Consider the following 24987-nt stretch of genomic DNA (forward strand, 5'->3'; position numbering starts at 1 on the left):
TCAGGTACAAAGGAGAAGGTTCAGTAAGACACCATTTTGGCCCCGAAATATAGCAGTTTTAGAAAATTGTGAAAATGTAATCTTTATGCTATACTTTGGTAAGTAAAAGGCTTCTGCTACATAGATATGAGCTGTTTTTGACAATACAATGCACACATTTCGCGTTCTAGCTTCATTAAATCATGCTAAATTACTGAAATCCTGAGGCCGCATTCATGTTCATTCATAATATTGAAATGTAAGTTGTATTTGATGATAATACAAAAACATATTTAAAGGTTGAGGATGAACACGGATGTGGCCACTTTCATTTTTGACATAAACCATCCGAAAAGTGACGTTTTTTGGCATATTTGATAGATTTTTATACGACCGCAAAATTTGAAAAAATTTTCGTCGTATATTGCTATCACGTTGGCGTCGTCATCTGCGTCGTCAGAATACTTTTAGTTTTCGCACTTTAACTTTAGTAAAAGTGAATAGAAATCTATGAAATTTTAACACAAGGTTTATGACCACAAAAGGAAGGTTGGTATTGATTTTTAGAGTTTTGGTCCCAACATTTTAGGAATTAGGGGCCAAAAAGGGCCCAAATAAGCATTTTCTTGGTTTTCGCACTATAACTTTAGTTTATATTAATAGAAATCTATGAAATTTTGACACAAGGTTTATGACCACAAAAGAAAGGTTGGGATTGATTTTGAGAGTTTTGGTTTCAAAAGTTTAGGAATTAAGGGCCAAAAAAGGGCCCAAATAAGCATTATTCTTGGTTTTCGCACAATTACTTTAGTTTTAGGAAATAGAAATCAATGAAATTTAAACACAATGTTTATGACCACAAAAGGAAGGTTGGTATTGATTTTGGGAGTTAAGGTCCCAACAGTTTAGGAATTAGGGGCCAAAAAGGGACCCAAATAAGCATTTTTCTTGGTTTTCGCACCATAACATTAGTATAAGTAAATAGAAATCTATGAAATTTAAACAAGGTTTATGACCATAAAAGGAAGGTTGGTATTGATTTTGGGAGTTTTGGTCCCAACAGTTTAGGAATAAGGGGCCCAAAGGGTCCAAAATTTAACTTTGTTTGATTTCATCAAAATTGAATAATCTGGGTTCTTTGATATGCCGAATCTAACTGTGTATGTAGATTCTTAACTTTTGGTCCCGTTTTCTTATTGGTCTACATTAAGGTCCAAAGGGTCCAAAATTAAACTTAGTTTGATTTTGACAAAAAATGAATTGGTTGGGTTCTTTGATATGCTGAATCTAAAAATGTACTTAGATTCTTGATTATTGGCCCAGTTTTCAAGTTGGTCCAAATCGGGGTCCAAAATTAAACTTTGTTTGATTTCATCAAAAATTGAATAAATGGGGTTCTTTGATATGCCAAATCTAACTGTGCATGTAGATTCTTCATTTTTGGTCCTGTTTTCAAATTGGTCTACATTAAAGTCCAAAGGGTCCAAAATTTAACTTAGTTTGATTTTAACAAAAATTGAAATCTTGGGGTTCTTTGATATGCTGAATCTAAATATGAACTTAGATTTTTGATTATGGGCCCAGTTTTCAAGTTGGTCCAAATCAGGATCTAAAATTATTATATTAAGTATTGTGCAATAGCAAGTCTTTTCAATTGCAAAGTATTTCACAATGGCAAGAAATATCTAATTGCACAATATTGGGAAATAGCAAAAAAAAAATTTAATAAGAGTTATCTTTCTTTGTCCAGAATCAACTTAAATCTTTGTTATATACAATATACAATGTATGTTCACTTTTTACTACCAACTGAAAAATTAAAAATAACCTTAACCATTCAGTGATAACAAGCAGTTTTTTTTACATCTTAATATTTTATGATGTATTTAAATGAGTAGTTATTGTTGCAAACTCCATTAGAAATTTTAATTGAGATTAGTTTTGGAATAAGGGAAAGGGGGATGTGATTAAAAAAATTGGGTTCAATTTTTCTCATTTGAAATTTCATAAATAAAAAGAAAATTTCTTCAAACATTTTTTGAGAGGATTAATATTCAACAGCATAGTGAATTGCTCTAAGAGAAAACAAAATTTTTAATTTCATTAGAACACATTCATTCTGTGTCAGAAACCTATGCGGTGTCAACTATTTAATCACAATCCAAATTTAGAGCTGAATCCAGCTTGAATGTTGTGTCCATACTTGCCCCAACCGTTCAGGGTTCAACCTCTGCGGTCGTATAAAGCTATGCCCTGCGGAGCATCTGGTTCATATTTAACCTTGAATCAGAGCATTTTTAATGACTGAATCAGTTAAAATCTTTCATAAAAACTAATCGAATCAATTGAAATAGACACTTAAGTGTTTAAAAAGTGTCCAAAAACTTTCGGTAGATGAACTTGAAATTTGAGGCCAAAATCTAACCTTACTGGATCTACTCCTTTTGACAGCATCATTTTTACCGTTTTTCAGTTATGTCCCTTTATAACTTTCTATGATAGACATGCAGGTGCATCATCTGTGTCCGATGGACACATTCCCCATTTATTTAAATACTTGAATCATTAGGTCAACTATATTTGGTGCATGGAATGATTGTAAGGTGATTATGTCTGTTGCATTTCTGACCTTGACCTCATTTTCATGGTTCATTTGTCAATGTAATTTTTCCTGGTTAAAGTCTTTTTCTTTGACACAATGTGCAATAGATCAACTATATTTAAAGCATTTTTGGTGTATGGATTGACTAAGGTGTTAATGTGTATTTCCAGTTTGGTTTATCATACCTTGACCTTATTTTCTTGGATCATATATGGGTTAAGTTTATGTGATAATTGAAGTAAAGCTTTATATTTAGGAATATCAACATAAAAGCAATGGGCAGTAAAGAAGGTTAGACATTTCAGCATTTGATTTCTTTTTGTGGATTATATTTCTGGCAGGTCTTGTATGACTGTGGCCATATTTTCATGATTTTTTCGCTGAGTTTATCAGATATTATGAGCAATATGTTATCTTGTGTATGGCATCATATGGTGTACATGTCGGTTTAGCAGGGTCAAATGACTTTCACCTTATTTTCTTGGTTTAATGTTCAATATTAATTTCTCTTGGATAATATAAGGACTAGAATGTATAGAAGATATCTGGATGTATTCATAGATGTATATGATGGATGACCTTTATGTACTTTACATCAAACAACGCTAAGCTTAAATATCAACAATAAAATTGAGAATGGAAATGGGGAATGTATCAAAGAGACAACAACCCGACCATAGAAAAAAACAACAGCAGGTATGTAATAACTAACTTTATTTATTCATTACTAGCAAAATATGTTTAACAATTTGTCTATCAAAGCTCTGTTTTCCTTCAGACCTCAAACCAGGGTCCTATCATAGGTTTGCTTGGAGTGAAAGTCCCTTGTTTAGATCCTCTAGGTCAACTTCTTCTTTCAGAAATAACATATGCCAGTATATGAACGATTTAATTGATATTTTAGGTATATGTATAATACATGAAATATTTACAATATCACATAAAATTACATCTGTCAACAAAATCATGATGATTCTGGTTTATATCCTGAAATTTTGAACTCTTTTTCTTCTGGTAAAGGGTTTTCTCCAGATTCAACTTTTGCTCTAAATTTTAAATATTCTCTCCGTCTATCGAAATGTTTTACCTAAAAAATATAACAAAATATTTCAAATCACTGATGAAGAAGCATATTTTAATAACCTCCATGCAATGTAGATATAAAATATGTATCTCTTATTGCGAAAATATGTTTTTTTGTTGTTGTTGTTGTTTTTTTTTTATTTGTATAAAAATAAATGTATTCTGTAAATGTCATCTGGTATCATTTCTGTATAGGAATTGACACCAATAAAATTATTTGATTTGATTTGATTTGAAAGTCTCTCATGGGTAAAATATGATTGACAAAGACTGTTGAGAGGTTGTTGAACAAGTATAATTTATAAACTGATTTGGTCAGAGTATTATAATTACAATTTTTTGTTGAACATGATTTAGAGCCCTGTGTTAGACCTACTTCCTTATATTGAATTTTAACAATGATAGCAGAGAATGATTATAATGGTAAAATTGAAAATGGAAATGGTGAATGTGTCAAAGAGACAACAGTATGACTAAAGAGAAAAAAAAGTCCATGCATTATAATTTTAAAATCAATGAGACCCTTAAATCTATTTTAAATAGAAAATATATATGATTGAACAACTTGTATGTGTGCATGAGGTCAACACAGAGATATCTAGACCTGAAAGTAGAATATCTCCTGAGGACAAAGTCCAAGGTCAATATACTTCTTTTTATTAATACATCTTTGAATTGACCTACCACTTTACTTTCGAAATTAATTTATTTTTGTAACTTTTGCAAGTAGAAGAATAATGTGAAATTAATTGTCACTAAAACTTAAAACTTTGATCTCTCCTTTATGAATAAAGTCATGAAAATTTGAAAATCTTGAGTAATGCAAAATCAAGTATCCACGAAAAATAAGTTGGTTTACAGTATTTCTTAAGACCAGCAATTATAATTAAATCATGATTACATGCATAACAGGTTTCACAGCATTCATAGAAAAAAAGACAATCTATTTTTATGGCCCGCAACGAAGTTGAGGTTGCCATATAGTTTTAACCTTGTCCATTATTCTTTCATTCTGTCATTCCGCAACAAACCATTATACAGACTTTTTTTCTAAAAGCCTTCAGATATTGGGAGAATATTTGGTATGTAAGTTAACCAAGATGAGTTACAGATCAAGTTTAAGGTAAGTTCCACTCAGATAATTTTTGCCGAAATAACAGGCTTTGGACTTTGATAAATTGTTGAAAATCACAGTTATACGATATATATTGATATGTGAGACTACCATCAAGGTTGTGTCCATTAGTGTTGTTGAAATTGCAGTTTTTCAATTTTTTGAGACGGGCCATTTGTGTCGTTTCCACACATCTAGTTTAACTATCTTTTAAAAAAATGAATTAAATATAATGTAATAATAATAGTTTACCCATGTTCTCGAACAAAATGATTCATATGGCTTTCTGAGTTCTGCACACTTTTCTGATGCTTTTTCTTTTCCTAGTTTCTCTTCATGTCTAGATAAACAGTTCCAATAGTTATCTCTTGCTCCCCAACATTTTTCTCTGTCAGCTTTTCCAGAAATAGGACCTACAGATTCTGACATTGTTCACATTTACATTTGTAGCTACTGAAAAATAAAAATCTTATTATATATTATATATTTGCAAAATAAATATTGAAGAAACTTCAACTACTGATCAGTATGAATAGATGTCATTGTGGGTATACAATTTATACCAAAGAGACAGCAATCAAATGACAAAATGATCTTTGGCAAGTACAGCTAGACACTAAAAATAAATCAACATTTTTATTATTTCAAAGCCATTATTCCTCAATGATTTTGGTCATGTTGGCATTTTTGTAGATAGGGGTCCATGCATCAACTGCAAAAGGTTGTGTTAAAATTAACAGTGGCATTGTTTTGGAACACTGAGTATGATTAATTTTTGGATGATTAAACTAGAGGCTCTAAAGAGCCTGTGTCCGCTCATATTGGTTTAAGTGAATATTCAACAAAGTACACAGATGGATTCATGACAAAATTGTGTTTTGGTGATAGTGAAGTGTTTGTAGATCTTACTACACTGAACATTCTTGCTGCTTACAATTATCTCTATCTATAATGATTGGCCCAGTAGTTTCAGTGGAAAATATTAGTAAAAAATTTACAAATTTTATGAAAATTGTTAAAAATTTACTATAAAGGGCAATAACTCATTTGGAATTTGACCATTGACCATTTTGGTCATGTTGACTTATTTTTAAGTCTTACTTTGATGAACATTATTGCTGTTACAGTTTATCTCTATTTATAAAAATATTCAAGATAACAACAAAAAACAGCAAAATTTCCTTAAAATTACCAATTCAGGGCCAGCTACTTAACAACTGGTTTTCGGATTCATCTGAAAATTCCAAGGCAGATAGATTTTGACCTGATTAACAAATTCACCTCCTTTGTCAGATTTGCTCTAATTTCTTTGGTTTTTGAGTTATAAGCCAACAACTGCATTTTACCCCTATATTCTATTTTTAGCCATGGCAGCCATCTTGGTTGGTTGGCCGAGTCACTAAACACATTTTTCAAACTAGATACCCCAATGATGATTGTGGCCAAGTTTGGTTAAATTTAGCCTGGTAGTTTCAGAGGAGAAGATTTTTCTAAGAGATTACTAAGACTTACGAAAAATGGTTAAAAATTTACTATAGAAGGCAATAACTCCTAAAGAGGTCAACTGACCATTTTGGTCATGTTGACTTATTTGTAAATCTTACTTTGCTAACATTATTGCTGTTTACAGTTTATCTCTATCTAAAATACTATTCAAGATAAAAACCAAAAACAGCAAAATTTCCTTCAAATTACCAATTCAGGGGCAGCAACCTAACAACGGATTGTCTGATTCATCTGAAAATTTCAGGGCAGATGGATCTTGACCTGATAAACAATTTTATAACATGTCAGATTTATGTAAACGCTTTGGTTTTTGAGTTAAAGCCAAAAACTGCATATTACCCCTTTGTTCTATTTATAGCCATGGTGGCCGTCTTGGATGGTTGCCCGGGTCACCAAACACATTTTTTAATAAGATACCCCAATGATGATTGTGGCCAAGTTTGGTCAAATTTGGCCCAGTAGTTTCAGAGAAGATTTTTGTAAAAGTTCTTTGATTGGGTCTGAACAGACCTGATTCTTGTCCCATTGGCAATCACACCACATCTTCTTTTTTTATATTAACTCCATTCATCTGCCATTTATAGTTTAAACTGACATCACAAAAATAAATGTCTGCCCCTTAACAAAATAAACCCTGTTCATTTATTATATGACATATCCAAGTGTCGCAAATTCCTAAATAGCATTAACCTCAATAGAACGTAGAACGCCAAACAAAAATATGTCTGATGAAATGAATAAGTATTTGCCACTGCCCGTCAATAAAGGTTGATTTACCAAGTGACCATTGACAATGATTTAAACGAAACCGACATGTTATGGAGTCAATCACGTTCAATAGGAATTTTTTCATACTGTTTTACATAATTAAACCACATTTAGAGTACTAAATACTAATAGACCATTAAACATATATATTCTTTTATTTCTTATTTCAATATTTGACATGTTTTTAATAATTTAAGGAATTTGATTGTTTTCCATAAAACTTTTGATTTGAATTTGAAACAGCATTATCTTGCAATGTTAAACTGTTCTCTTGATTGTATCAAAATAATGTAACTTTCAAAGACAAGGTACCTTTACTCAATGTCAAAATCTTAGTGGATTTATGAAACAACGGAAATGACCAACAACATCCCAAATGAACTAATAACGCGTAGAAATAGTGCCTTTTCCTGGTTTAAATCTCTGATAGATGTTGATACTTTTCTGATGATTGTTTATTAATTCATTGAAATTTGTTATATTTTCAGAGGTTATGAGACATTATTTCATTTATTGAGCAAAACTGAAAGAAATGTTTTGGGAAAAGTTGGCGTATCAACTTCACCGGAAGTATATAGTCCACAGCAACATGGAAGCACCTGTTCTGACAAAATAGCAAACAGGTGTCTTCTTAGCTGAAAACTGAGATGTAGCAAGACGAAATAACCCTGTTTTATAGACTTGTCAAAATGCATTGGTTCACACTATCTCTCTAAAATGTCTGAAGAAATATGCTCAGTGTTAACTGATTCAGGAAGCAGCTTTCCAATCAAACCTCAGATAGATAATTTACTGAAACATGATAAAATTTCTGTTGAAAGTGACTCATTAAACGATTCTTACTGCGTTAATCATGAGAGTAAAGATCCAAAGGTACCAAATGGTAAAATAAGACATAAACATGAAAACGGGCTTGTAAGACATGCAAAATCCGTTGCAGATTCACCTCACCACTGTCCATGTTCTGGAGTTCATGATGTCGATGAGGTAGATGTCAGTAGCCATACTTTTCAGGACAATGAGTCTTCCATGTGCAAATCATTCAATCAGTTGGAACTTAAAAAAAGTGAACAGGAGGAACCAGAGAATGACATGATAGATGGAATACATTATATTGTTTATGAATCAGAACTTCAGATGCCAGATATAATGAGACTCATAACTAAAGACTTGTCTGAACCGTATTCTATTTATACCTATAGATATTTTATACATAACTGGCCAAAGCTTTGTTTTCTGGTGAGTTGATGAAAATAGATGCCAAATATAAGATTGAGAAAGGAAATGGTGAATATGTCACCCGACCATGGAGCAGATAACAGCCGAAGGCAACCAATGGGTCTTCAATGTAGTGAGAATTCCCGCACCCGTAGGTGTCCTTCAACTGGCCCCTAAAAATATGCTTAATAGTACAGTGATAATGGACGTCATACTAAACTCCGAATTATACACAAGAAACTAAAATTTAAAATCATACAAGACTAACAAGGGCCAGAGGCTCCTGACTTGGGACAGGTGCAAAATTGCGGCGGGTTAAACATGTTTATGAGATCTCAACCCTCCCCCTATACCTCTAGCCAATGTAGAAAAGTAAAAGAATAACAATACACACATTAAAATTCAGTTCAAGAGAAGTCAGAGTCCGATGTCAAAAGATGTAACAAAAGAAAATAAATAAAATGACAATAATACATAAATAACAACAGACTACTAGCAGTTAACTGACATGCCAGCTCCAGACCTCAATTAAACTGATTGAAAGATTATGTCTTCATCATATATAGCCAGTATGCTAAATACCCCAAAATAGAGGCACATACATTGTACAACACTAGTTTGAAATCATATGCTATAAAACTATTAATATATTGATTGATTGTTGGATGCTTAACATCAAGTAAATGTTGACGGATAATAGTGTGATAGTTCTGATAAATGACCTGAATCACATGCAAATAAACTTGGTACGCATGCAACAGATACCACAACAGTGACAACACTAACTCATTCAATGAAATGCTGCAAACACTAGTACATGTACTTCATTTTTGTAAATCAAACAACTCTTGATAAAGGAAATTAAGAACTTACATCATCTTATACATACATTGTACTCATACAACATGTTTGTGTATTACTGATCAGCATCTAAACATCCAACTTAATCTAATAAGATGGAAATTGGGAAGATGTTAAAGAGACACCAATTGAACCATAGAACATGTACAGACAACAGCAGAAGGTCACCAATAAGTCTCCAATGCAGCGAGAAACTCCAGCACCAGGAGGCGTCCTTCAGCTGGTCCCATAACAAATATCTATACTAGTTCAGTGATAATGGACATCATACTAAACTCTGAATTATACACAAGAAACTAAATTTAAAAATCATACAAGACTAACAAAGGCCAGAGGCTTGGGACAGGCACAAACAACCATATTAATAGTCATACATGTACATGTATGTAGATCAATATTTGTTTATTATAGTTCAATACAAGATGAACCAGACATGTTTCTATCTTAATTATACTATTGTTATAATTTTTCAGGCAGTGGATGAAGGGAAATGTGTAGGTGCTATAGTTTGTAAATTAGATATGCATAAAAAGATGGTACGAAGAGGATATATTGCCATGTTAGCTGTAGATTCAGACTATAGGAGAAGAAAAATAGGTAATTCTGTAGTATAAACAAATAGATAAAGCCATTAATTTTAAAGGTAGTCTTTAGAATCTACAAAAATGTCTGCTATATTCAAATTATATTATATCTATAAAAATATAGTGACATTTATGTAAAATGCATTTACATGTACATGTATGCATTTAAAAGTACAAATGTAGTAAAGCTTTATACTGTTGCTGCATATAAAACAGGTAACGTCATCCTAAAAATTCTTGTCTTAAATTATGATGGCATTATCAGTTTGGTTGGAGAAGTATACTACATGTATTATAAATGACTTTTCATACAAGTATTGTATTGGGATACTTTTTTTTTTTAAACTTGTAAAGATTTAATAATTTAAATCAGTGTTTTTTGGAAAATGACGCAGTCATTGTTCCATAACTGCCGACCTGAACTTCATTACATTGCTCTGCCTACCGCGCTTGGTTTCGTATTTCCTATTTTCCAAACAAACTGGAATCTGCTTGTGTTATCATTATGCATCATTGTGTAGTATTAAACCAGCCAGGACCCAGTTTACACTGGTTTTTGCTTGTATTCCACTACACTTGAACAAAGTGTTGTAGTTTGACGGGAACCAGTTTTAGAATTTGTAAACTACAAAACGTAATCGGTTATTGTTCATTCCGTTTTGGTGTTTCATACCGACTTATACGGTTTGAATAAGCTTAAGACCATTCAAACATTAATGTGATAGGTATATTAAAGATTGTTTTACAAAAGGATTGAACTGTTTTACTTTCAAAGTCGTACTATAGGGATATCTGTCATATACGGATTTCCACTCTCACCGGTTAATTTCTTCTTTTACACACGTGCTTTGGAAACTTCCTGTTTAATCGCAAGTTTTAAAATTGTTTTTGAGTGAATTAAACTTATGTTAACAATCATGAAGCGTTCCAGAATCATTTTAAAGCAGTTTCTTCTTCTCTTTGATGTTGGAAAATAGGTTTTCTCAAGAAAATACCGCAAACGATCGCAGAGGAATTGAAACGTACAAGTCAAGTCGGCACCTGGTTAAATTGGCATCTAGTCAAATCGGCACCTATTCGACGTCAATTCGGCATCCAATAATATTTGATATAATATTTTCTATTCAATTAATTAATTACTGTTACCAAGTACATAGTGAATATGTTGTTGTGTATTTTGGTAAACCACGAAACGAAAGTGAATATGTAGTGTATAAAGGTAAACAACGAAGCCCTTACCAAAGCTGTTGTTTTAACAATTAGACAATTTGTGTAATTGTAAAAACAAGTCAATTATTAAAATAAAATGGAAAACTATGAGTCCCTTTCAATAAATCAAACTTTCATGCCAAATAATTAGCAAATTTAAGGTGTTTGTTTTTCAGTAAAGTTTAAACAGCATTAAACCAACAATCCTGTCATGCCTGTAAAATGCTCAACTGGTTAAAATAATGCAGAAAAATACACAATATCTCATGTATTAGTCCAAATAATTATGACGCCTGGCAAGGCTATTTTATTATTTTTCTGGGAAGCCTTCCTACGACATTCAGGTGCCAATTTAACTAGGTGCCAGTTTGACTAGAATTCTTTGACAAATGTTTGAAACTATCTGAGTTTCATTAGACCTTTGCTAGCAGTAACAAAAAGATTATTTACTTAATATTTTTTGGAGAAGGGGGTTCAGACTGTGTGGCATCAGGTCTGTTTGTGCCCAATACATTTTCGCACCCTACACGTTCGCACATTCACACTCTACTCATTCACGCCCAATTTTAATTCAAATTCAAGTTGAATAATTGGAAAATTATGGTTGTTGTTTTAAATTGCTTTGGTGTAAATACTGAATGTATTTATAGCTTGGTATGAGTAAAACATTGAAGATTTTAAAGGAAAAAACACAAAAGATAATTGTTTTTAACAGCTTGGTCCCATTGATCTGAAACAACGAAACAATAAAACATAGAAACCAAAATATAGCAATCTTATAACCAGACTATGTACCAGTGAGAAATATACAAGCCTTTCTACGGTATTTATTTGTACAATTCAGCTAGTCTTGATCTATTCATTTGTCTTAAAAAACCAGCCAGTTGTCACCTTCACTTCACACACACACACATATACGAATATCAATTATATGCTTACGATACATGTTGCATTGTTAAACTAATTACGGTATGTGAAAATCAAGACTTGCATAAAAACTATCCCAATATTAGAGACAGTGGCGTCATTTTTCTTCAGAGCTTTCAGCTCTTTGATTATGTCTAGACTTCTGATTTTCAAAGAAATCACATTGCTATCACTATTTTAAGAGTTGTGATACTTCATTATTCATAAACTTACTGTAAATACTGACATATTTGGTACCAGATGATCTGCTGGCAATCTTTGTTATGTTCATGAATCTTGATGCACATACCTGGTTCTATTCTAATACATGCATTGTATATACTATATAAAATGTTAATGACTCAGTCTGTGGAGGTTTTTGAAAAGAAAAACGTGTTAGTCTTAGAAGATTGTATTGTGACAATTATAGTATCATCATCAAGAAATTTAAGTACAAAACCTTTCAAATAATTTTATTTTTAAATCAAAATATAATTATTTAATCATGAACCAACATGACCAAGTTTTAAGTATTGTATTACAAAGTATATAATTGTTTATTTGATTTAATATTTGTAGGTTCTCATTTAGTTCGTAAAGCAATCAAAGCCATGATAGCTGATGACTGTGATGAAGTAAGTATGTGGACTACTGCATTCTAATGTTTACCTCAAATCTATTTTATCATCATCATCATCATCAAAGTGTGTATGCTTACATTGTTATGACTTATGTTGTGCCCTTTAGGTGACATAGAAATACCTGGCATACTATTGTGGGTCAGTCTGTATGAAAAAATCACTTTTACATATATGAAAGCTTCTGAAATTTAAATTAAAGGTTTATATTATCAAAGTTTCTCAAAAGTTCTAGAATCAGAGACAATCAACTAATTTTAAAGGAGTTATGACCCTTTGAAATTAATGTAAATAGAAAATTGCATTGTAAGTGCTCTCAAGCCTTCATTTATAAATGTGATTTTTTTTTATATTTGTATCAGTTATGTCTTCAAGAAGTTAAAAATCAATATATATCTACTTTAACAGTTGTTTCTTTTTTAAAATAAAACATTCATGGACAACTGCATTGTGAAGCACTCTAAAGCTAATCTGCATACATTTCTTGTATGATTTTATGACATTTAAATCTAAGGTTATTATCAGTAATGTCTTGGGCGAGTACAAAAAACAGTGACTATCAGTTATTTCAAAACTTATTTGTATTTAAGCCTTATTTTAGAGAAAACACTGTACCTGAAGCATTTCTGCCTTAAGATATACCTACATTTTATGTGTTCAATGTTGTTTAGCTGTGACAAACTGCAGATCAAGTTTGCAATATGTTCTAACAAATTGGAATTATGGCCCCAGGTCACACATCATATATATTCTTGCTTTGCCACTCACAAATTTTTTAATGATAAATTGATAAAGGATTATTTTGGTATTCTTCTTTTGTTATCTGCTACCTCATATACTTTCACCTTTAATTCATCTTAGAATGATTCCTAAATATCTCTCAAATGAACTTTAGCCTGCAATAATCCCCATATCTTTCATATGAAAAAAATATGAATATTTTTTTAATGTTTGATATTTTATATTTTCAGGTTGTTTTGGAGACAGAGATTACTAATAAAGCTGCCCTAAATTTATATGAAAATTTAGGTTTTGTACGAGACAAACGTCTTTTCCGTTATTATTTGAATGGTGTTGACGCATTACGTTTGAAGTTATGGTTACGGTGAATTTTACTATCCTTTTTAGAGTGTTGTTGTTGAGTATATGAAGAATTAAATTATTTTTGTTTGTACATATAGATAATTTTAAAGATGTGATAAGGACAAAGTGTTGTCATCTGCAGATGATGAAAAAATATGAATATTGGTTTGAGAAAGGAACTTTGTTCTGATAAGAAAGGAATTTTAAACATCGAAGATGGCAATTAATAAGCAGAAAATACTGTGTATTTTGAATGGAATAAATATGCCTTCATGTATTTAAATGCATGAGGAATTAGAAAGAACGACACTTTTCTACACAAGATAAATATATATAATTGGGGAATTTAAGCTGAAATGTAGGCAATAAATTTGATCTCTCAGAAACAATATCACATCATTTTAACTTTTAAAGAAGAAAATCAGACATCAATTTTCAACTTGTACAGAAAACTGCTCAACAACTCACATACATACTATGTTATACTTAAGAAAGGATATAATCCTTGGGTTTGCTTTAAAGAAAACATACTGTATTAGTAAGCATGCATTCATATTTTTAAAGTGTCATATTATATGTTCTTAAAACAAACATCCTTCCAGTATTTAAGTTGTTGATATTCTTTGTATTAATTTTTATCCTTTTTAACTATTTATCTATGTATAAACAATAAATTCATTGAAAGTAATGTGAAAAAAACAGGTCTGATAATGATCTAATATGAAATAAAGGGTACCCATCAATGTCGAAACCATATACTCAATAAGATAATGTTCTTATATACAGTCATAACAGTTAACACTAACAAATGTTTCAAGCTTTAATAAAATACAAAAAATGCTAGCTGTTTCTCAATACTGTTAAAAATATCATGGTAAAACTAGGGAACACAAAATTCCAATCATATCAACTTACCAAGGTAAAATATATGATTAACTTCTGAATCACAAGAAAATGTATTATGTTTCAGTAACAACAATTATAACATGAAACCCTCTGAAAGAGGTCATGCACTTAAGTAGTTAAGAGCTTTAAAAGAACCTTATTCATGATAACCATTAACTTTGTCTTTACATTGCTCTAAAGTCTAACAGTAATAAGCCCATTGTGATTTTGAATGGTAGAAAGAATTGAAAGTACTTTGTTACACACACTACTTTAGAGATGATTCCCCATTTGACAATCAAGATATTTCCATAAGGAATCTATATTACACATTTTGAATGGCTTCTTGAACAGTTATTTCAGGTTCTTCTAAGACAATTGTACATAATCATTTTATGGTACCTTCAAATTGTTTTAGAATTCGGTGTCAACATTTAGAGTTTCAACACCATTGTGTACTCTGCAAAATCAACTGCTTGCTGATGATTTATATAGCGGTGAACTCTTTATTTGGATTTGGCTTTAAAAATCCGGCTCAATATGGTGGCTTTCACTAAATAGTCAAGTAGTGATGAAAATAAGTTGAAACACAATTTGAGAGCCTGAATCAGCTTTTCATCCCATTTAACGGATTTCAATCAAACTAGTTCATATAGATTTTTGTCATGAATTTGGACGTTGATATCAGCAGATAGTTAAATGTAAAGCTACCTAATAAACTAAAGTCACTGTTCTTCCTTCTTTTATAAATGCAGTTGTGTATGCTTTAAATTCTTTTAATGCAAGTTCTAGCTTTTTCTAAACTTTGGTCACGATCCTACATTTGGCTTGCACATTTTCAGACATTTAAGGTTTCGAAATTTTGTATGTTTTCAGGGTAAAAGTATATATGCATTCTAACATTGTGCAAAATACTGATATAGATCTATTTTTTGCTATTTTTATGAAATAAAGGTAGATATTCTAAGTAGCTTTATGCCCAAAGAGATTGATTGAGAATAAAATATTTCAATATCTGGGATAGTGCATTTTCCCCCCTTGCAAATATGTTGATAGCATAACAGTTCAGGACTTGACTCTATTGACGCCAAACAAATCTGCTCATAGATCAAAAGGTGAAAATTGTCTATGTCTGATTTATAAATGAAATAAAAATATCAATGACCCGCTGATGGATATGAGGAATGATAATTGAAGAAGATCTGTCTTGTTAAATTGTTGAATTAGAATTATTAAAAATACTTTTTGTATATTAAATGGTCATGTTATTTGTAAGTTTTTAGAGAACCTGTTTTATAATTTAATTTTCTATCTACTCGTTCTTTACAAAAATGAGAAGGATAATGTATGTGTCACTTGAGTGTGCAAAATGTCATAGAAATAAAATGTGTAATGAAATCCAGTGAGATTAACATTGTATAAAATAATTATGACCAGGTTTTAACAAATAAAAAAGAAAAATTGTATTCTACACTAATTTTGTTACCTGCTGTTAACATTTGAAACACCCTATGTAATGTTATAGAGTTGAATAATGCATCTTGCATACCTTTGTTACATCATTCAGGCATTATGTGAAAATGACTTTATTAAGTATTAACTTTTCCTGAAACATATGGGGTCATTTATTGGAAGTGTTTAGTCTACCAGATTTAATATACATGCTTCACAGTTTGCATCTGACAGATATAACAGTGCAGCATATTTTGTTATGAATTCATGTTTTGTATATATATTTCTTGGAAAGTTTAATCTAGGCAAAACAACTTTGCGTATCATTAATGAATATAATTCAGTCAAACCCCTCTATGTACAATATACATTTAAGCTAGATTCCTGATACAAACATATTCAGAAATCACTCAGAACAACTGCTTTGATTTTGTTGGGAAATGTCTCATTTTGAAATATCTGATATACAGTGATATAATGGTACACACTAGAAATTCAAAAATTAAAATTTAATTGAAATTTCTCAGGATACAGATCATACAGTGGTAGTGTTTAATTTAGGTTCCAATAAAAATCCTTAGGTAATAACCATTGTGATGAAATCCCTGTTAATAAAATTGTAAATAAAGAGAGATATGATATATGAAGTTTCTTACTTTTTAGTTCAACTGACACTACAGGTCAATTGAGCTATGGACATACCTTTTAGCAAAATCTCCTGAACCTAATGGGCCAAAATAATAACTAGCATTACTATCACTACATATTACACGGTGTAGAATGACAGCGGATTATCAGGTTTTGTATTAGTGTGAAGACTATTTTGAAGCCATTGTTTCCCAATTCATGGTCCGGTGACCTTTGAATTAATTAACAATTTTTTAATGTTTATTTTACTGCCTAGGTTCGTATGATGGGGAATTTCTTACAATAGACAACAATATTTTCAATAAAGTTGCATTACTGTCTCGTACATCTCATTTTGTCTGGTCTGGCAAATTTGAATGGATTAGCAAAGTTGCTGTGCATCAGTAACCGTTTGTCTTTTTTTCTGAATTTTATGATATCTGTGTCAACAGTGTGTTACATTTTTTTTGTGTGTGTAAGTCATAAACTATAGATAAAGAGAAAAACAGCAAATATGATTAACAAAATTCTGAAATACATGTCAGCAACGACAAAACTGTAACTCTACTTTATATAAAAGTTTCTCCTGAGTAACAATTTCACCAATGTTTGGTTTTTGTGACAAAAAATAGAGTTACCTAGAAACTGAAAACAGAATATAAGTGATCAACAACAACAAAATTTTGGTCATGAGTTAAAGTTAATAGTAGTGAAGAACAGCCATTGTTGAAAATGCACAAATAATGTAGGTACAACGTTACGCCACAAAATACTTCAGAGGCTTTATAAAAATAAGATATGGTATGATTGCTATAAATGAGATAACTCCGACAGAGACTGAAATAACTTAGAAGTTAGCAACTACAGGTCACGACAGCTGTCAATGTGCAATACTGCAAAACATAGGGTGGCAAGGTGTCCCGCTAACATGTTTAACCCCACCACATTATTTATGTATGTGCCTGTCCCAAGTCAGGAGCCTGTAATTCAGTGGTTGTCGTTTGCTTATGTGTAACATGTTTGTTTTACATAAATAAGGCCGTTAGTTTTCTCGTTTGAATTGTTTTACATTGTCTTATCAGGGCCTTTTATAGCTGACTATACGGTATAGGCTTTGCTCATTGTTGAAGGCCGTACAGTTACCTATAGTTGTTTATGTTTGTGTCATTTTGGTCTTCTGTGGATAGTTGTCTCATTGGCAATAATACCACATCTTCTTTTTTATATTGAACATTGTTGCCTAACCTTGTCTCCTATGAATTGATTGTAAAGGTGTACATATCCAAATGGCATGTATCATCTGACTGTGACCTCATTTTCATTTTCAAGTTAAGTTTTTGTGATTTGGTCTGTCTATCTAATACTTTAAGCAATAGGTCAACTATATTTGATATGAAAATATATTACGATGTACATGTTAATCTGGCATGTTTAATTTGACCAAACTTTATTTACAGGTTATTGCTCCATGTTAAGGTTTTGTTTAATGGTCTATTTTTCTAATACTATAAACAATAGGTTAACTATGTATGGAATCATGGTAACCTCTATATGTCTGTCTGGCAATTATCATTTGACTAAATCAACATTTTCATGGTTCATTGGTTAGGGAGCTACCCCATTTGATTTTTATGGGGGGGCTAGGATGAAAAATTTTGTCCTGTCTTTTTTTTTTTACTGTAATCTCTGTCCTGCCTTTTCATTTTTCACTCTGCTCGGTTCTGCCTTTTTTTTTTAAGTATATCCTGACTTTTTTTTTGCAAGTGTCTCATCCTGCCTTTTTTTTTTTACGCAAAACTCCTGACCTGCCTATTTTTTTCAAATTTCATCCTAGCCCCCCCCCCCCCCCCCCCCCCCCCCCCCCCCACAAAAATCAAATGGTAGCTCCCTTAATCTTCCATTTTTGTCTCACCTTGACGGAGTCAAAAAGCGAGAAATAGGTATGCTGTTTCTGGCGACGACAGTGTCAACAATGTATAAGTTTGTGATTAGGTCTAATTTACGGTGAACCACAATTAAGTGGTAGGTCAATCATATCAAGTTGGTATGAAGTTGTATAAGCATGGGCACATCTGATTTCCATGGAGATTATTTGGCCCTGTCCCCTCAGTCATGGTCTATCGACTTCAAAACTTTTTCTTATTTTACATGTATTAGTTTATGATAAGGTCAGTTTATGAAGAACAACAACTGGTATTGCAATGATATATGGTATGCAGTTGTGTAAGCATCGGCATATCTCATTTCCATGGAGCTTATTTAGCTCAGCTGCCTGAGTCATGGTCTATTGACTTTGAAACTTTTGCGTATTTTACATGTAGACTGAAATTCAAAACAGTGTGGCTGTCCCCGGGCCATTGATTGACATTAAAATCATCCATTGACTGGGACAATTTACGTGAACGTTTGTCTGTGACGACAACTGTTATGCCCGCGTCACACTGTCCCGATTTTTAAACCGATGTTAACACGATTATGGAAATTTTCAAAATCGGGACTGATCGTATCCAGATCTGGCTATTCGTAGTGCCATCTTTAACCATCGTAGAATCATCGGCCACTTTTTCTAGTCTTCGGGGACAACTTCGGGAAGGGTTCTAAATTTTTTAACATGTTAAAAAATCCCCGATGGTGCGTCCGATGTGGAGGGTTCGTATTGAGTTCGTATCACCATCCTCACCATCGTAATGTCACCGGGAATGCATCTTTGGACATCGTATTGCATTCGTGTTTCCATCGTTTCCATCGGGCAGTTTTTACATAACGATGTCTAGACGAAGGAATCACGAGGCTACCCGAAGGTCTTATGATGGCAACACGACTTCGTGAAGACCTCGTAATCCCGTCGTGTTGCCATCGAATAAAAGTACGAAGGCGACAAGATGGAACTACGACGGCAATAGATCCAGCTAAATAAATTCTTCATTAATACCAGGACTAAAATGTGTAAATACACCAGATGCGCTTTTCGTCTACAAAAGACTCAACAGTGACGCTCGAATCAAAAAAAGTAAAAAAGGCCAAATAAAGTACGAAGTTGAAGAGCTTTGAGGACAAATATTCTTAAAAGTGTTGCCAAATACAGCTGAGGTAATCTATGCCTCAGGTAGAAAAATGTAAGTTAATTTTCGCGCTAAAATACATTTAAAGTGTCATGCGCGATATGCACTGATCAGTCTAATACGACAGTTAAAAAGATGTTTACAAAACATGGAGCTTATATCTTATGATTCTATGAGAACAAGAAAGGCGACAGCGTTGTTTCTATTCTATTCTATTTCTATTCAAGAAGAGCAGCTATAACAGGCTCAGGATTTACTTTTACAAGTAAAATAAAAAAAATTGTCAATTTTTCATATCAAGTAACATAATGAAAATCATAAATGCGCCTCGTACACCAACACTGCAGGTACACGTATATAGGGAAACCAATTCTTTCTTCATAGTTCTGATTTTTTATGTATCGTCTGAGTTGTTGTCACACGAATTGTTACTCCATAACCATTTTGTTTCTATGTGTCATATTTTTCCACATTTGTAGCTTTTCCCACACCCTTCCTTTTGTCTATATTAGTATGATATTCTCCTTGAAAGAGCTCTTTTAAAAAAAAACGGATCAACGAACCCATTGCCTTACATTTAAGATAGATCAGTAAACATTGTCATAACTATGGGTGATTATTCAGACTAGTGGACACATTTTAATATTGTCTTTAGAACCAGCAGGTAAAAAAATGAGCAAACAATTTTCTGTATATTATATAAAAAAGAAGATGTGGTATTATTGCCAATGAGACTACTATCCACAAAAGACCAAAATGACACAAACATTAACAACTATAGGTAACCGTATACGGCCTTCAACAATGAGCAAAGCCCGTACCGCATAGTCCGCTATAAAAGGCCCCGATAAGACAAGGTAAAACAATTCAAACGAGAAAACTAACGGCCTTATTTATGTTAAAAAAAATGAACGAAAAACAAATATGTAACACATAAACAAATGACAACCACTGAATTACATGCCCCTAACTTGGGACAGGCACATATAAATAATGTGGCAGGGTTAAACATGTTAGCGGGATCAAAACCCTCTCCCTAACCTGGGACAGTTGTATAACAGTACAACATAAGAACGAACTATAAAAATCAGTTGAAAAGGATTAAGGATGTACTTAGGTGAGGTTTTGGAATTTGGTTCAAATGTTCGGACTCCTTGGAGTTTTTCCATTCAACACAATGTAAAATATTTTGCCCCATAACACCCATTTATTTTTTCATATAAGATTAAATTCTTCATGAAAGATCATTTTCCAAAATTTTAGAAGATTTTTAATTTTCTTTCTTCTGTTTTGAGACCAATAATACCAATGCAAATGTAAGGTAAAAGTCAGAGTCAGTCTTTTCCCGCCATATTTTAAATCTCAAATATCGCGAAAAGGAGGTCCACTGATGACCTATCAATATTTTTAGCTTTTTTGTATCCTTATTTGATGCTCTACCAGATAAAAGTATCAAATTTAACTTCTTAATTTATAAATTTTCACCTAACCTCACCTAAGTACATCCTTAACTCATCAGATAGACAAAAAATACAAGTGGACGTGACCGGGTACTTCTACATCCCGACACAAAAAGACACAATGGACAGATCTGAGAATACTCGCAGCTGTCTGACAGCTAGTTCAAAGCCACTAACATCTAATAAAAAAATCATGCAGTTTAGACTATTGTGCCTTTTTAAGAAGAAAAAAAACAAGTTCATCTGCATGACATTGACCTTTGACTTTGAACGTAAAAAATGTCAGATCATTACAAGGAGAAACTATATACCAAATGTGGTTAAAATCTTTTGAAGCATATTGGTTTCGAAGTGTCCACAGTGGAAAAGCATCGTAAGCTGTTCACGACGTCTTTTAGACATCGTATGGCCATCGTGCCATCATCGTTATCCATCATATAGCCTTCGTAATCCATCGTGTATCATTCGTGATCCATCGTGTAGGCTTCGGCTGAAATATAAAGCTTAAATACCCGTCTTCGGTTAACCTTCGTATGTCCATCTTTTGCTATCGTGTATAATTTCGGCACCATCGTATAGACTTCGTTATTCATCGTACTGGCTTCGGTCTCTTTTTGGTATTTTAACGAGATCGGGACCAACTTCGTACGAACTTACAATTTTCGCATTCGGGTGTCCATCGTATCTAAAAATCGGGACAGTGTGACACGGGCATTAAGGGCATACGATACAGTTTTGATCTTGTATTTACAAGTTCATGAAAATTTGCATATAGGCTATTTTTTACCTGATTAAATCAAATATGTAATAAAAAATCTACCTTCATGTGCTACTTTTTGCGTAAAATGAGGTAGAAATTTTGTACATTTGCTCGAAATTCAGATTTGTGGCCGTAATTTCTTTTTCGAAAGAAAGACATAACTTTTTTGTTATAAAAGATAAAAACAAATGGTTTATTGTTAAGTAATCGGTAATTTCTGTATTTTATAAATATCTTTAAAAAATATGCATTTTTTTATTCAGAAATGACTCATATTTATCAAATGTTCATGAATTGAGGAAAAACGTAATTTTTTACTGCATGTTTATCACAATTAAAAAAAAAAATCCTTTATTTACAGTTTTATAAAATTTGGGTCACATAATCTCCCTGCAAAATGAAACCAAATGCCGTTTTGAAAAATAGGGGTCCATGAACTCGTTTTCAAATTAAATCAGTTTGAATGATAAAAATCAGTCGAAAAATGCACCTTTTCCCGATATGTCACAGTTTGACGTCGCGAAAATAACAAATTACGTTAGCAACGTCATTACCTTCCCTGTAACTGTATCGTATGGCCTTAATTTCTTAACCACTTTAATAATAAAATAATTCGAAAAATTAATCAGGAATAACCTTTATGTTTTGATTTATATAATACGAATAAATCAAACATCGTGTTAATTTTGATTAATTTTTAGAATTACTTTATTAAGGTGTTGAGAACCTTTTTTGACCCCATAGTTTAAGTGTCTTTAAAAAGTGCATAGTGAGCAGTGGTCGTTTCATACAAACGTTCTCACCTAAATTGTCCCAGTCAATGGATGAATTTAATGTGTCAATCAATGGCCACAGCCACACTGTTTTGAATTTCCTTCTATTAGTTTTTTATTAGGTCAGTTTATGGGGAGCCAAAAGTGGTAGGTCAATGCTATTTGGTATGTAGTTGTGTAAGCATTGGCATATCTCATTTCCATGGAGATAATTTGACTCTGCCTCCTTAGTCATGGTCTATTAAAAAATCTGAGTTACCATGTATTAGTTTGTGATTATGTCAATTCAAGGGGAACCATTAGTGGTAGGCCAAGGTTAATTGGTATACAGTTGTACAAACATTAGTCCATCTCATTTCCATGGAGAATATTTGGTCTCACCCCTTCGAATGACTTTTGAAACTTATCTTTAGTTTACATGTATTAGTTTGTGATAAGATCAGTTTAAGATGAACTGCTAATGTTAAGTCAATGATATTTGGTATGCAAATTTATTGGCATTTGCAAGTTACGTTTCCATGGAGATTATATTACCCCACCCCCTCTTATTGACTTTGAAACTTTTCTATAGTTTACTAGTTAATGTTTGCATTTAGATTTGGGAACGACATATAATAAGTCAATGGTCATGATGATATTTGGTATGCAGTTGTATAAGAATTGGCAAACCTCATTTACATGGAGATTGTTAAGCCATGTAACTTGTCTTGGTTCATTGACTTTCAATATTTTCTTAACTTGTGTAATATGTTAAAGTATTGCTATTTTGATTTCAAAATTTGCATTATCAAAATTACAAAAAGGCGAGACATATCTCTTATCCTGTTGTATCCAGTTTATCCTGGTTAAGTTTGTTTCTTATATACTGTATGCAAAAGCATAACTATAAAATTTATATTTAAAACATACACGGATTGTAAGGTACACATGTCCACTAACGAAGTGGAGAGAAATAGAAAGAAAAGTAAACAAGTTCAGAATTCATTCAATTTAAAGCATTTCCATTCATTTGATGAGGGTGCCGCTTAAGAAATGATTTTCTGATATATAATTCTTTAAAGTATTAGGCCGATAAGTACAAAATTAATATAAGAATTTGTGTAATACTCCAAAACTTGCCACTTAGTACCGGAAAATTTTGAGGTCAATCAATCGTCCTCTGTCGCCCGATTCTCAAGATATTGAACTGTTTTTCATTATTTTTTCAGACACGTTTTTAGATAATATTAGTGTGGCATCATATTTACTGAAATTTGTTGTAAAAAACATGTTTTTAAAAGAATATGGACAAAAACATTGTTTGTTTATTGTACGGCGAATTGCAAAATAACAACTTTTGTCTGTACGGCGTCTTGCAATTTATTATAATGTTAAGAGGAAATTAATCACTGTTTAGATAATATCAAGGGACGATATTTTGTTGATATCAAAGCTTTACAGGCTTACAAATATACAAAATGTCGTACTTATCAAATATTATTAAATATATGCCGTTAACTTAGTTCAGAAGTCCTCGTTGCGTACCGCTTTTCGATTTTCAAAAATAGTCGGCTATAAAAAGCACCAACCGAAAAATGTGGAAGGACTCAATAAGAAAACTAACGGCCTAACTCATAACAAAACAATTTATGAAACCAACAAATAGGATAGAGTTGAAGTAACGACAACCACCGAACCACAGGATCGAGAATTCGAACAGACACATAAAATTGTTTTATTATTTAATTTCTGAAATGATTCAGTTGTAATTATAAAAAGAAAAATTAAGAAAATACTTTGTTTTCATCGAAAGAAAGGAGAAACAAATCGTGAATTGCATTTACAATTAATTTTCTTGTCAGTTTCTTTTTGAAAATATATAATTTGTATACATCTTAAATGCTGTCAAGCAAATGGTAGTTCTATCTAATGCATAATTAAATGGTGGTGGTGGTGGGGGGGGGGGGGGGGCTGGTAGAGGGTCCGTTTATGTGTTAACTACATCTCGATTTTGACAAAAACAGTTAACAACAAATTTTAAATACTGATAAGAGTTAAAACAGCAACTTTAATTTACCCTTTTTTTCCAAACAAACACAAAAGCAATGAAAAGGGGAAGTGCATATCTTCGATGTATTCAAAAGTTTGAAAACCACTGTACAAAGTCGCAGAAATGCCAAGCTCCATAAGGAATCTTTTACAAAGCTGACTAATTTTCAGAATACACACGCAAGTACCATTTTTGTTTTATTGACACATGGACAGACAATTGAACGGATGGAAAAGCCGACGGAGTGATTGACTCCTAGAAAAAGGACACTACATGTATTTTATGAATAATCGAAAATGCTCCAAACAGCAAAATGGATTCTTCTTCTGGATATGTATATTGTTGAGTAAATGTTTTATGTCAATCAGTCGTAGCAAATCGTCAAGAC

General features: G+C 32.3%; 2 protein-coding genes across 3 annotated transcripts; one reads left to right on the forward strand and one right to left on the reverse strand.

Annotated features, from left to right (window-relative positions):
- Positions 1-3454: 3454 nt before the first annotated feature.
- Positions 3455-7466, reverse strand: LOC134712350 (cytochrome c oxidase assembly factor 6 homolog). Of its 2 annotated transcripts, none has more exons than XM_063573804.1 (3): positions 7365-7466; positions 5031-5231; positions 3455-3668 (listed from the first exon to the last, which is right to left on the reverse strand). In XM_063573804.1, exons 2-3 carry the CDS (start codon positions 5205-5207, stop codon positions 3546-3548), a joined length of 300 nt encoding a protein of 99 aa, XP_063429874.1. In that variant the 5' UTR covers positions 5208-5231; positions 7365-7466; the 3' UTR covers positions 3455-3545. The 2 variants fall into 2 exon arrangements, with proteins under 2 accessions (XP_063429874.1, XP_063429875.1); XM_063573805.1 differs by having other exon boundaries at positions 5031-5228; positions 7365-7429.
- Positions 7467-7606: 140 nt separating this feature from the next.
- On the forward strand, positions 7607-16531 carry LOC134712348 (N-alpha-acetyltransferase 30-like). Its single transcript, XM_063573803.1, has 4 exons — positions 7607-8291; positions 9605-9728; positions 12410-12465; positions 13440-16531. Exons 1-4 carry the CDS (start codon positions 7770-7772, stop codon positions 13575-13577), a joined length of 840 nt encoding a protein of 279 aa, XP_063429873.1. The 5' UTR covers positions 7607-7769; the 3' UTR covers positions 13578-16531.
- The last annotated feature ends 8456 nt before the right edge of the window (positions 16532-24987 follow it).

Source organism: Mytilus trossulus, chromosome 3 (assembly GCF_036588685.1).
Source record: "Mytilus trossulus isolate FHL-02 chromosome 3, PNRI_Mtr1.1.1.hap1, whole genome shotgun sequence".
Taxonomy (NCBI): Eukaryota; Metazoa; Mollusca; class Bivalvia; order Mytilida; family Mytilidae; genus Mytilus; species Mytilus trossulus.